The sequence below is a fragment of the Cnephaeus nilssonii genome (assembly GCF_951640355.1).
Source record: "Cnephaeus nilssonii genome assembly, chromosome: 11".
NCBI lineage: Eukaryota > Metazoa > Chordata > Mammalia > Chiroptera > Vespertilionidae > Cnephaeus > Cnephaeus nilssonii.
The window spans coordinates 61,801,866-61,815,983 of NC_137082.1; the positions used below are offsets into that span (position 1 = coordinate 61,801,866).

The 14,118-nt window shown below is 42.1% G+C and overlaps 1 protein-coding gene across 4 annotated transcripts in view; it reads left to right on the plus strand.

Moving 5' to 3' along the window:
* ANKRD12 (ankyrin repeat domain 12) overlaps positions 1 to 14,118 on the plus strand; it is a 95,395-nt gene that overhangs the window by 17,429 nt on the left and 63,848 nt on the right. For 2 of the 4 annotated variants that reach the window (XM_079785228.1, XM_079785230.1), the window contains exons 1-2: positions 5,540 to 5,679; positions 8,992 to 9,079. In XM_079785228.1, the coding sequence (XP_079641354.1) occupies positions 5,669 to 5,679; positions 8,992 to 9,079 (99 nt within the window). In that variant the 5' untranslated portion in view covers positions 5,540 to 5,668. Of the gene's footprint in view, positions 1 to 5,539; positions 5,680 to 8,991; positions 9,080 to 14,118 lie in introns of those variants that run through there. The other 2 variants (XM_079785229.1, XM_079785231.1) reach the window with 1 other exon arrangement.

Genomic DNA, 14,118 nt, shown 5'->3' on the forward strand with positions numbered 1-14,118 from the left:
ATTTGTGACAACATGGATGAACCTGGAGGACATTTATGCTAAATAATCCAGACACAGAAAAACAAATACTATAGATCTCACTTATATGTGGAATCTAAAAACATTGAATTCACAAAAGCGGGGAGTAGAATGGTCGTTGCCTGGGACTGGGGATGAGGGAAATGGGGAGATGTTGGTCAAAAGGTACAAACTTTCAGTTATAAGGTGAATAAGTTTTGGAAACCTAATGTACAATATGGTGACTATAGTTAATAATACTGTATTGTATACTTGATATTTGTTAAGAGAGTAGATCTTATGTGTTCTCACCACACACAGAAAATTCTAACTGTGAGGTGATGCATGTGTTAATTAGCTTGATTGTGGTAATCATTTCGCAGTATATATGCATATCAAATCATCACATTGTACACCTTCAACATATACAATTTTTGTTTGTCAATAATACCTCAATAAAGTTGGGGGTGGGGTGAGAAAAGATATCCTTGCCTCATTGTTGATCTCAATAGAGAAACAAGGTATTCAAGTTCTGTTCTATTATTAACTAGAGGCCCAGCACACGAAATTCGTGCACGGGTAGGGTCCCTAGGCCTGGCCTGCAATCAGGGCCGATCTTCCCCAGCTGCTGGCAGCTGGCCCTGCCCCTTGCTGCCACCACCGCCCGCCCTCTGTGTGTGGGGCGACCAGCAGGGTGATCGGGGGGCCCCGCTCGCTTGCACTGGCCTTGGCCTGGTGCCGCCCGTGTCCACTGCCACCCACCCCTGGTTCCCCGTTCCTCATCGGGCAATCAGAGCCTGCCAGCCGGCGGGGAAGGACCAAGAGGTTGGCTGTTCCTGCCCACTCGCTTGCCCCGCCCCCTGCTGCTGGTCGCCTTCTGTGTGTGGGGCGACTGGTGGGGCAATTGGGGCCCTGCTTGCTCACACCCGCCTTGGCCTGGTGCCGCCCGCATCCACCGCCACTCACCCCTGGTTCCCCATTCCCCATCGGGCGATCAGGGCCTGCGGGCTGGGGGCAGCTCCTGCGTTGAGCATTTGCCCCCTGGTGGTCAGTGCTCATCATAGCGACTGGCCTTTCCGCTGTCCAGTCGATTTGCATATTACACTTGTATATATAGACTAGAGGCCCAGTGCACAAAAATTCATGCACTGGGAAGGGGGGGTCCCTCAGCCCAGCCTGCGCCCTCTTGCAGTCCGGGCATCCTCAGAGATTGTCCTACTGATGGATAAGCCACAGTCTGGCCTCCTTCTGCAGGAGGCGACTGGGCTGGCTGATCAGGGGATGGTGCTGCCCCCATCACCCCACTGCTGCCGCCGCCCAACCTCCCTCTGCAGGAGGCGACTGGATATGCAATCGGGACAGCACCGCCCCCATCACCCTGCCGCTGCTGCTGCCCAGCCTCCCTCTGTGGGAGGCGACTGGACAGGGGATCAGGGGACAACGCTGCCCCCATCACCCTACCGTTGTCATCCGGCCTCTGTGGGAGGCAACCGGACGGGCCGATAAGGGGACGATGCTGGCCCTCCCCATCTCCCCTCTGCCACCGCTGGTTGCCGCCCCCCCCCATCACCGTTCCCTCCCTCTGCCCACTGGCATGCGCCTTGGCTGGCCTGACGCCGCCTGCTCACCAGCCCCACCCCCCGCTGACGGGTCGTTCCACTGTTCGGTTGATTTGCATATTATGCTTTTATTATATAGGATTATATAGGATGTTCTTAGAGTTTGTCATTAGTAGGTATTAAATCTTATCAAATGCTTTTTCTGTATCTTTTTAAGATGATCATTTGTTGTTTTTGTTTTTGTTTTTAGTCTGTTAATTTGATGAATTACTAAGATTGATTTTCAAACATTAAGCTAACCTTGAGTTCCTGGGATAAGTCCCAGTTTGTTATGATGTATTATCCTTTTTATGTGTAGTTAAATTTTATTTGGTAATATTTTGTTGAGGACTTTTTGTGTATGATCATGAGGTAGATTAGTTTGTAGTTTTTTAATAAAATACTTATTCTGGTTTTGGTATCAGGATATTGATGGCCTCATAAAATATTTCTGCCTCTTTTCTATAAGTGTTTGTGTAGAATTGGCATTATTTCTTCCTTACATGTAGAATTCACCATTGAAGTCATTTGGCCCTGGAGTTTTTTGTTTTTAAATATGAAATCAAAATCTTTTTTGAGCTATTGAGATTGTGTGTGTGTGTTTTTAGTAAGATTTTGATAGTGTGTGCCTTTCAAGGAATTTTATTTAATTTGTTGGATTTATTAGCATCAACTTGTTCATAATATTCTCTTGTTATCCTTTATGTGTTTATAGCTCTGTAATGATATTTTCTCTTTCATTATTGAGTTTGGTTATGTAGGTCTTCTCTCTTTTGTTTCTAACTAGTAGCCCAGTGCACGAATTTGTGCACATTGAAAGGAAATTAATTAGAAGAAATATTTTAATATCGCTATTCGCCCTTTCTCTATAATAGAAGTGTCAACCAAATTCACAATCGACAATGACAGACGGAAATACACGCCTGCGATTGGCGCCAGCGAGAGGTTTATATGTGTTGTGCATGCACGAGTCAACTTAGCCTTTTATAGATATAGAACAAACTTGCTTAATTAGACCTCTTTCTGATTTAGCTAAACTTTTTCCAGCCCAGTGAAGCACCCCAACTTCTCTTTCAGATAATTGTCAGTAACACAGCAGTAAATATCAACATGAAGCAGATTATTATTGTAGATCACGCAGGGAGAACAAAGGGTAAAATATTTAACTGCAGCAGTGTTTGACTATATTCTGCACAGTGAGAAAACCTGAAGTCATTTTCAAGGTCCACCATTTCTTCTTTTCAGTCGGGTCAAGTTTCTAAGCTTTCTAAATCTACATTTTCCGGCTAATGAAAAGAAAATAGGATTCCACCGAGTCTCCTACCTACCTACTCCAGGACTTCTGTGAGGATCAAATGAGATGAGGCACGGAAAATGCTTTACAGACATTTGGTTACAGTGTAAAGTGTTTGCACCTGGGTATAAAGCAAGCCTTGTTCCTGGGCTGAAGAAACATCAAGGAGGCTAGTTGTTGCTAGGGAGAGGAAGCCAGGTGTTGCTACTTGACGTCATTCCCCAGATGGAGGGAAGGACACTTAGCCTTTTATATAGATAGACAAGAGGCCCGGTGCACCGGGTTGGGGGGGGGGTTCTCTCAGCCCATCCTGCATCCTTTCGCAGTCCGGGAGCCCTTGGGGGATGTCCAACTGACGGCCTAGGCCTGCTCCCAGCCGTCAGTCGGACATCCTTAGCACTGCCATGGAGGCAGGAGAGGCTCCCGCCACCACCACTGCACTCACCAGCCTTGAGCCCGGCTTCTGGCTGAGCAGCACTCGCCCTGTGGGAGCGCACTCACCACCAGGGAGCAGCTCCTGCATTGAGCGGGATTGGGCTGAAACTGGCTCTCCAACATCCCCTGAGGGGTCCCAGGTTGCGAGAGGGCACAGGCCAGGCAGAGGGACCCCACCGGTGCACTATCAGGGCCGGGAAGGGACACGGGAAGGTGTGTCCAGCCCATCACGCTCAGTCCCAGTCGGCTGGACCCCAGCAGCAAGCTAACCTACCGGTCAGAGCGTCTGCCCCCCGTGGTCAGTGCACGTCATTGCAACTGGCCAACCAGTCGACTGTCTGCCCCTGATGATCAGTGCACATCATAGCGAGTGGTTGAGCAGCCTTAGCATATCATTAGCATATTACACTTTGATTGGTTGAACCAATGACTGGATGACTGGACACTTAGCATATTAGGCTTTTATTATATAGGATAGGTATGGCTAATGATATGTAAACTTAATTGATCTTTTAAGAACCAGTTTTCAGTTTCATTGATTTTTCATTATTTTTTAATTTGGCTATATCCCTGTTACCTTTCTATAATTGGTTCTGCTTTAACTTTTTATTGTGTGAGAACAAATTCTGTATGATTTTAATTTTAATTATTTTAAATTTATTGCATTTACTTAAGACCCATGATGCTCTATCTTATATATTCTGTGTGCCCTTGAGAAAAAAAGAGCATTCAACTGTTCTTGGACAGATTTTTCTATAAATGACAATTTGAATCAATGGCATTTTTTTTCCAGTTTTTTAATATCCTTGTTGATTTTCTGTCTCACTGAGAGAGTAGTTGAAGCCTCCAGCTGTAATTATGAATTTGTCTGTTTCTCCTGTCAGTTTTGCCATTTTTTGCTTCCTTTATTTTGAAGCTCTGTTGCTAGTTGCGTACACAGTGAACTGGCTCTTTTATCAGTGTGTAATATGTAATGTCCTCTTTGCTCTGAGATCTTATGTGTATAACAAAAAATATCAATAATTATAAGAACCGCTAGCAGGGTCGCCTAAGACCATCGAAAAACACAGATATTTACATTACGATTCATAACTAGCAAAATTACAGTTATGAAGTAGCAACAAAAATAATTTTATGGTTGGGGGTCACCACAACATGAGGAACTGTATTAAAGGGTCGCGGCATTAGAAGGGTTGAGAACCACTGTCATACAGCAACCTCATGGCTTTCCCCCTTGGAACTTTTCTAAATCTCTCAAGCTTGGACATAAGCATAAGCTTATTAAAGGGTCCTTGCCCTGTTAAGCCAGCTTGCAGAGTTGAAGGCTGAAAAAATTTGAAAGAAAATGATACATGTAGTGATAATTACAGTGCAGTATGATAAGGATTAAATCAGTGAATAGGTCGATAAAGTGACTAAATGCCTGATGATGTCTGGAAGTTAGGTGAAGGAAAATAAACTACTCCAGGATTTTAAGTAAGAAGGGTTAGCCCTTGCCAGTGTTGCTCAGTTGGTTGGGCATTGTCCCATGCACGGAAAGGTCGCATCGGTCAGGGCACATGACAGGTTGCAGGTTTGGGCGGGGGGGGGGGGGGGGAGAACGATCAATGTATCTCTCTCACATTGATGTCTCTCTCTCTCTCTCTCTCTCTCTCTCTCTCTCTCTCTCTCTCTCTCCCCTCCCTTCCTGTCTCTCTAAAATCAATAAAGACATTTATTTTTAAAAAGAAGGGTTTAATTAATTTTATTTAATTTAAAATAGAGTTAAGTGTTGTAAAATTACCAATAAAACCTATAAGATTCGTAGTTGGACCTTCAGAAATAACTGCCAGACCAATACAGAACTGCCAGAGCATATATTAGGAGTTCCTACTTCTGGAGCCATGCTCGAATGACAAAACCTTTGTCACTGCTTCCACTCAGTTGCTTCTGTTACCCAGAATATTGGAGATGTAATATTAGTCTAGAGAAGGTGGGAAGAATTATAAAAGTAGTTCCCTTTTTTTCTCTTCAGTGACAAGTCGAGTGGACTTGAACAAGAAAGTTTTAGAGTCACAATTTGTTTGATGAAAACTTATTTTAGGTTATAGCCTCTCTGAGGAAATAAATTATCTTATGAAGACATAGAGAAAACCAAATTGCACTAAACTGCATAAACCTTAAATAGGTTTTATTGCGGAGGTATACACATAATCCTTATATATCCATTCTTTACAGATCCAGAATGAGAAGACTGATAGAAGAAGAAGCTAGCTGAAGAGCTATAAAATGCCCAAATCTGGGTTCACAAAACCAGTTCAGAGTGAAAATTCTGACAGTGACAGCAATATGGTAGAAAAACCATATGGAAGAAAGGTATGATATACTAAAGATTTGTTTACTCTTGGAACTGGGGAAAAGAGTTGTGCAACCATCATCACAATCTAGTTTAGACCATTTCCATCATTGCTAAAAGATCCTCACATCCATTTACAATCAGTCTATTCCTACCCCAACCCTCAGATAAACCCTAAATCTGCTTTCAAAATCCGGAATTGTAAGTTTTCAAATTACTTTTCAAAAATTGTTTTGGCTATTCAAGGTCCTTTGCATTTTCATAGGATTATCTTGTCAGTTTCTTTTAGAAAAAAAAGCCTGCTGGTGTTTTAATAAGGATATTATTGAATCTGTAGATTACTTGAATGGTATTATCATATTAACAATATGTCTTCCTATCCATCCCCATAGAATATCTCTCCATTTATTTAGATCTTCAGCTTCTCTGAGAGATGGTTTGTCGTTTTCAGTGTACAAATCATGTGCTTCAGTTGTTCAATTATTCCTGTTTTATTCTTTTGGACACTACTGTAGATAATTTCATTTTGGATTTTTCATGGCTAGGATATCCTCCTATCTAATAAAAGAGTAATATGCAAATTGACCATCACTCCAACACACAAGATGGCCACCCCCATGTGGTCAAAGATGGCTGCCCCCATGTGGACACAAGATGGCCACCACAAGATGGCCGGCAGGGGAGGGCAGTTGTAGGCAATCAGGCCAGCAGGGGAGGGCAGTTAAGGGCGATCAGGCCGGCAGGGAAGGGAAGTTAGGACGACCAGGCCAGAAAAGGAGGGAAGTTAGAGGTGACCGGGCCAGCAGGGGAGGGCAGTTGGGGGCGACCAGGCCTGCAGGGGAGGACAGTTAGTGGTGAGCAGGCCTGCAAGGGAGGGCAGTTGGGGGTGACCAGGCTGGCAAGGGAGGGCAGTTGGAGGTGACCGGGCCAGCAGGGGAGGGCAGTTGGGGGCGACCAGGCCTGCAGGGGAGGGCAGTTAGGGGTGACCAGGCCGGCAGAGGAGCAGTTAGGCGTCGATCAGGCTGGCAGGGGAGTGGTTAGGGGGTGATCAGGCTGGCAGGCAGAAGCGGTTAGGGGCAATCAAGCAGGCAGGCAGGCGAGCAGTTGGGAGCCAGCAGTCCTGGATTGTGAGAGGGATGTCGGACTGCCCGTTTAGGCCCAATCCCATCAGGATTGGGCCTAAACGGGCAGTCGAACATCCCTCGAGGGGTCCCAGATTGGAGAGGGTGCAGGCTGGGCTGAGGGACACACACACACACACACACACACACACACACACACACAAACACACACACACACCATGCACGAATTTCGTGCATCGGGCCTCTAGTAGAAATATAATTGTTTTTTATATAGTGATCCTATATCAACAGTGACTTTATTGAACTCATTTTTTTGGTTCTAAAATTTTGTGAATTCCTTAAGATTTTCTACAAATGAGACGATGTAATTGGCATATGAAGATAATTTTACTTCTTTTTAAATATGGATACTTTCATTTCTTGCTGATTGCACTGGCACTATCTGCTTTTTGACAGTAGTGTTTAATCTCACATTTACTGTAATTGTTGATAAGGTGGTATTTATATCTGCTATTTTGCTCTTACATGTTTTATGTCTTTGTTTTTTATCTATGCTGCCTTTTAAAAGATATTTTTCAGTGTGTTATTTAAATTTCTGTGTTTTTTGAAGAATGTTTCTTGAATTATAATCTTAAAATATTGATCTAGGGATTATAATGTGCATCCTAATTACTACAGGTTAATATTGACTTAATTCCAGTAAAAATAGCAACGTTGCTCCATTATAGCTTCATTTGCTCCCCTTCATGTTATCTGTAATATAGATTATATCTATATTTGTTAATTTATGCGACAACAGGATGTTATAATTATTTTATACAATCTTCTCTTTTAAAGAAATAAGAGAAGAAAAGAAAAATATGTTTTTCTACCGGTTTTTGTTTTCACCTACATACTTACCAATTTTGGCACTCTTTCTTTCTTTCTATGGATTAAAGTTACTGTCAGTATCATTTCCTTTCAGTCTCTGAGAATTTTCCTTAGTATTTATTGTAAAATCTTCATTATTTCTCTCAGTCTTCATTTATCTAGGACTATCTTGATTTTGCCATTAAGCAAACAAAGTTTTATTGAGCTATAATTCATATGCCATACAATTTACTCATTCAAAGTGTACAGTGCAGGAATTTTTACTGTATTTACAGAGTTGCGCAATCATCACTACTATCAATTTTCGAATATTTTCACCTGAAAAACACTCTGCACCCATTAGCAGTCCTCGCTGTTCTGGCCTCAACTTTCATAGCCGTAGGCAGTCACCAGTCTACTTTTTATATAGATAGACTTGTCTATTCTGAATATTTCATATAAATGAAAGTAGGCAATAGGTGGTCTTTCATGATTATTTGCCTTTATTTTCAAAGGATGGTTTGTTGGATACTTGAATTTTTAGTTGACTTTTTTTTAATTATTATTAGATTGAATGTGTCATCCCACTTCTTTCCTGATTTAACTGTTTCTGATGAGAAAACTGTTAAACAGTTTAACTGTATTGTGTTTACGGCTCCCTTATTTTATGTAGGATTTGTTCAGCTTCCTGGATGTATAGATTAATGGTTTTTCATGAAATTTGGGGTGTTTCATTTATCTTTTTCTTTTCTTTTTGGCCATCTCATATCCTGTTGAACATATCTAATACATTTTCAGTTACTATTTTTAAATCCAGTATTTCCATTTGGCTCTTTTTAAAATTGATATTCTCTATTTGATGTCATTGTTGTCATATTTTATTTCATTAAAAAAATTTTGTGCTGAAACCGGTTTGGCTCAGTGGATAGAGCGTCGGCCTGAGGACTCAAGGGTCCAAGGTTCGATTCCGGTCAAGGGCATGTACCTTGGTTGCGGGCACATCCCCAGTAGGGGGTGTGCAGGAGGCAGCTGATTGATGTTTCTCTCTCGTCGATGTTTCTGACTCTCTATCCCTCTCTCTTCCTCTCTGTAAAAAATCAGTAAAATATAAAAAAAAAATTGTATTGCTTTCTACTCTTACCACATCTAATATCTGGGCTCACTCAGAGAAGATTCTATTGAATATGTATTCCTTGCCTTTTTATATATCTTAATTTTTATTAAAAACTGAACAATTTAGGTCATATGTTACAGCAGCCCTGGATTCATTCTCATTACTTCCCAAGGACGTTGTCATTGTTGATAGGTTATTGTTTTGATTTGTTTTTAGTAAAATGTCAGGAGCTTACCTCTGGTATTTGTCATGATACTGGTGTCCATTTTTCTCTTTCTTTTTTTTAGTCTTGTTCCTAGGGATTGCCCCTGTGTCTGCATAGATAAGTCAGCAGCCATTGATTGGTCAGAGATTGTACTCAGACATCATGAGCCAGTAAGACTTTCTTTCACCTTTGTTTTGTTTAAATTTAAATCATTTTTGAAAAGTTAAAGTTGACATACAAAATTATATTAGTTTCAGATGTACACTCCAGTGATTAGACATATAACTTGCAAAGTGATCATCCCAATAAATCTCATACCCATCTGACACCATAGTTATTAGAATATTATTACTATATTCCCTGTGATATACTTTATATCCCCATGACTGTTTTGTAACAACCAATTTGTACTTCTTAATCCCTTTACTATTTTCACTTACCCTCAGTCCCCCCTCCTCTCTGGTAACCATCAAAACTTTTTATATCTATGATTCTGTTTCTTCTCTGCTTGTTTATTTTGTATTATAGATTCAGTCGTTGATAGATATGTATTTATTGCCATTTTACTGTTCATATATTTTATCTTTTTCTTCTTAAAGAAGACCCTTTTATATTTCATGTAATACTGATTTGGTGGCAATGAACTCCTTTAGCTTTTTCTTGTCTGGGAAGCTCTTTATCTGTCCTTCAATTCTAAATGATAGCTTTGCTAGATGGAATAATCTTGGTTGTTTTTCCTCGCTTTGCATCACTTTGAATATTTCTTGCCAGTCCCTCTGGCCTTCAAAGTTTCTGTTGAGAAGTCAGCTGACAGTCTTATGGGAGCTCCCTTGTAGGTAACTAACTGCTTTTCTCTTTCTACTTTTAAGATTCTCTCTTTGTCTTTAACCTTTGGCATTTTAATTATGATGTATCTTGATGTAGACCTCTTTGGGTTCATTTTGTTTGGAACTGTTTGAACTTCCTAGACTTGTATGTTTATTTCCTTCAGGACAGGGAAGTTTTCCCTCATTATTTTTTCAAATAGGATTTCAATTTTTTGCTCTCTCTCTTCCCCTTCTGGCACCCTGATGGTGTGAATGCTGGTATACTTGAAGTTGTCCCAGAGGCTCCTTCCACCATTCTCTTTTTTTTTTTTTTTTTTGGATTCTTTTTTCTTTTTGCTGTTCTGATTGGGTATTTTTTGCTTCCTTATATTCCAAACCGCTGATTTGATTCTCTATTTGAACTACTTAACTGTTAATTATTTGTAAGTTATTCTTCATGTCAGTTAGTATATCCTTTATTTCTAACTGGTTCTTTTTTATGGTTTCCATGTCCTTTTTTATGCTGTTGAAGTTCTCACTAAGTTCATCTACTCTTCCCTTAAGTTCATTGACCATCCATATAACCAACATTTTGAACTTTGCATCTAGTAGATTGCTGTCTTTGTTGTGTTTAGTTTTGGTTTTTTTCTGGAGTTCTTTCATTTGGGACATGATTCTTTGTATCCTCATTTTGGCAGCCTTCCTGTGTTTGTTTTTATGTATTGGGTAGAGCTGCTACATCTCCCATGCTTGGTAGAGTGGCCTAATGTAGTAGCTGTCCTATAGGGTATAGTGGTACAGCATTCCCATTCCTGAACTGAGCTTTTCAGGTATTCCCCATTCCTATGTGAGCGGTATACACTCTCCTGTTGTAGTTGAGCCTTGATTGCTGTTGGCACGTCAATGGAAGGGATTTATTTCCAGGCCTATAAGCTATAAGGACTGGCTGGGCCCACCAAGAAGGATTAGCTGTGCAGGGGCACACACCATAGAGCAGGATTTACTTCAGCAGGGCTCTGGTGCCACCTGAGTCCACCCCTTGAGTGTGTCTCTTGTGGAGGTGGTTGGGTGGTGCTTCAGTGTGGTCTGAAGCTGTTCACCAGGTGCACTGGCTCGGATCTCCCCAGAGGTGCAGGTAAAGGTCAGCTGCCACCTGTGTTTTGCCACCCAGGCCACTCAGCATGAGCTACAAAATGATTTACAGAGGACTGCTACTTGTGCTGGGCTCAGGGGTGCCCAGGAGAGGCCAAGCTGCAAACCATGGCCAGCTGTCACTAATGACAGGCCTGGGATCATTTAGCAAGAGGTACAGGGCTAGCAGAGGCCAGATGCTGTTTGTTTTGAGAGATTTTAGGAAAGTCTGAAGCATGAGCCAAGACAGGCCACTGGTATGGAAAAACCACTGGAAATAGCCTGGGTAGGCACACAGGTCGGGTGGGGCATGGTCTCAGGGAATCACCAGCATGAGGTGAACAGTGATAGCCATGTTGATGAACACTCAGATATGGCAACTGACTGCTGACTCTGTGGGAGGAGTCCCAGAAAAGGAACCATGGCTTTTTTTTCTGCCCAAAGCCACTGGGCATGTGCTACAAAGCTATAAGTGGATGTCTGCTACTTGTACTGGGCTTGGAGGTGCAAGGCAAGGCAAAGCTACAAACCAAGGCCAGCTGCTGCTAGTGCCAGGCCTGGGGCCAACTTAGCAAGAGGTATGGGGCACATGGAGGCCAGATGGAACTTGTTTGATGCTACTTGTTTGAGAGATTTTAGGAAAGCTTGAAGCATGAGCCATGACTATTTGTATGAAAAAGCCTCTGGAAACAATTTGGGTGGGCCCTCAAGTTGGGTGGTGTGGGGTCTCAGAGAATCATTAGGTCTAGGCAAACATTGTTAGCCATCATGATGGAGATACAGATATGGGGAGTGCTTGCTGGCTCTGTGGGGGGAGTTTCAGAAAAGGAGCAATGACCTCTGCCAGCACTTCTTTCTGGTAGAAAACTGCCCCTCCAGCTCTCACCCTGATGCTGGACAATTCAGTTTCTCCCTCTATATCCCTAGTACCTTTTGAGCCACTGTCCCAGTACTGGAACTCAGGGAGTAAGTCTGTGGTGAGCTCTTTAAGAGGAATTCCTGGGACTCTGCAGCCCTCCATCTCACTGAACCACAATTCCTGCTGGTTTTTATAGCCAGAAGTTATGGGAACTTCTCTTCTTGGCTCTGAAACCCTAGGCTGGGGAGCCTGGTAAGGGGCTGGGACCCTTAGCTCCTCATGGGGGACCTGCGCAGTTGAAATATCCCTCCCAATTTTTATTCACCACGTGGGATCAGCTTGTTTTGCATCTCTGCCCCTCCTACCAGTCTCAATTTGGCTGCTGCTTTAAATCCTTAGCTGTAGGATTTCCATTCAGGTAGATTTCAGGTGGTTCTGAATGATGGTTGTTCTGTAATTGTTATTTTGATGTGGTTGTGGGAGGATGTGAGCACTGCATTTACCTACACCACCTTGACTGGACAACTTTCTTTCACCTTCTGCTAACAGACTTGTATGTGTGTTGAGAAGTACATTCAATGTTCAGGCATTTTTCAAATCTTCCCTAGCATTTTCTTTCTGCTGGGCTCACCCAGATCTTGCGTTTACTTGTGTAAAGCCTCCTAGTCAACCAAGGATGTGTAGATCTCCCCTGCACATGCATACAGTCTCCCAGTTAAGTGAGCTATGTATGGAGAACTTAGCCCTTCTTAGGTCTTCCCTGCACATTTACATAGCTTCCCTGTCAGCAGGGCATATGTGGCAATCTTATTAGCGCCCCCTACATCTCTCATTTATGCTATCTCCCTGTTACATTTCTGGCTCCTCTGCAGTGGGACCACAACATTAGTGTACTAGAACTATGTTTTTACCCCCCTACTTTTATGTTCTGTTTGATATTTTTATTAACAGTATGATTTGGGTGTGTGGTTTTGGCTCTCTATATCAGTTCAAGTTGGCACTTTGGCAGAAAAGATGCTGTTTTTTGTTACCAGCCCTACCCTAGCCATAATTTCCATTCCAGATTTTCTGCATATAGACTTATGTTACTTCTACTTCTTACAAAATTAAGTTAGATGGGAGTTTAGGAGAGAAGAAGACATGACAATATTACTCACCTATCTACACTAATAAAAGAGAAATATGCAAATTGACCGTCACTTTGCAAATGCCCACCAGCCAATTAGGAGTGAGTATGCAAATTAACCTGACAAAGATGGCGGCAGCCCCGCCCCCTAGCCACTCCATGCATGCAGGGGCAATGCGGCCAGGCGGGGCAGGATGCCTGCTATCGGGGGAGAGCAGGGGGGAGAGGGAGCTATAGGAGCAGCGTTCTGGCTTGAGCAAAGACTGAAGGCTCCAGCCAGAGCAAAGACTGAAGGCTCCCGCCGGAGTGAAGACTGAAGGTGGCAGCCAGAGTGAAGGCCTGGGTCCTGGGTACCAGAGGTAAACCAGTGCCGGCAGCCAGGGGAAGGAAGGCCTATTGCACGAATCTTCGTGCAACAGGCCTCTAGTACATTTATAAAGCATATTCTCACGATTGTCTTTTTGTAGTGAGTGATTAGCCTTAAAGCCAGCCTCTAGCTTCTGCTAAGTTTTTCTTCCAAAAACTTTTTAGAAATGAATATGCAATTGTTCTGTTATGTAAAAGAGACCTTATTTACAGTTTAATGTGGCACACACTATTGCTATTAGGAGATCCCAAATTAATAAAATAACCTGAACCAAAATTTAATTTCTTAAATGCATTTAAATAGAGCATAATTTTAAATAATACTCACATTCTATAGTAATATACTTTTTATATAAAGTGCTGTCATTGCCTCGTTAAATATGTCAGTAGTTAGAGCTTCATCAAAAATATCTACTCACACAAAAAGAAAGAATTCAATGAACCTTAAAAAAAATACCTACTCACAATTCTTCAAACATCTTCTTATTAACCTGTGAGATTTTCCCCCCCAATTGGTTTTAGTTTAGAAATTTTTCCACTACAGTTTTTAGCAATAAATTAGTATTTACAGCCCTGGTGGTGTGGCTCACTGGTTGAGCGTCGACCTATGAACCAGGAGCTCACAATTTGATTCCTGGTCAGGGCACCTGCCTGAGTTGCTGGCTCGATCCCCAGTAGGGCGTGTGCAGGAGGCAGCCGATCAATGATTCTCTCTCATCATTGATGTTTCTATCTCTCTCTCCCTCTCCCTTCTTCTCTGAAATCAATAAAAATATATTTTTTTAAAAGAAAGTTTTTTCCCCATATCTGAAAATAATTTTTAAAATATTAAGAATTTCACAAAATGCTTAGTTTAAATAACACATCCAAAAGCAGTTTTGTTTTACAGAGAACAGGACAGGTTGGTGTCAATTATGAATA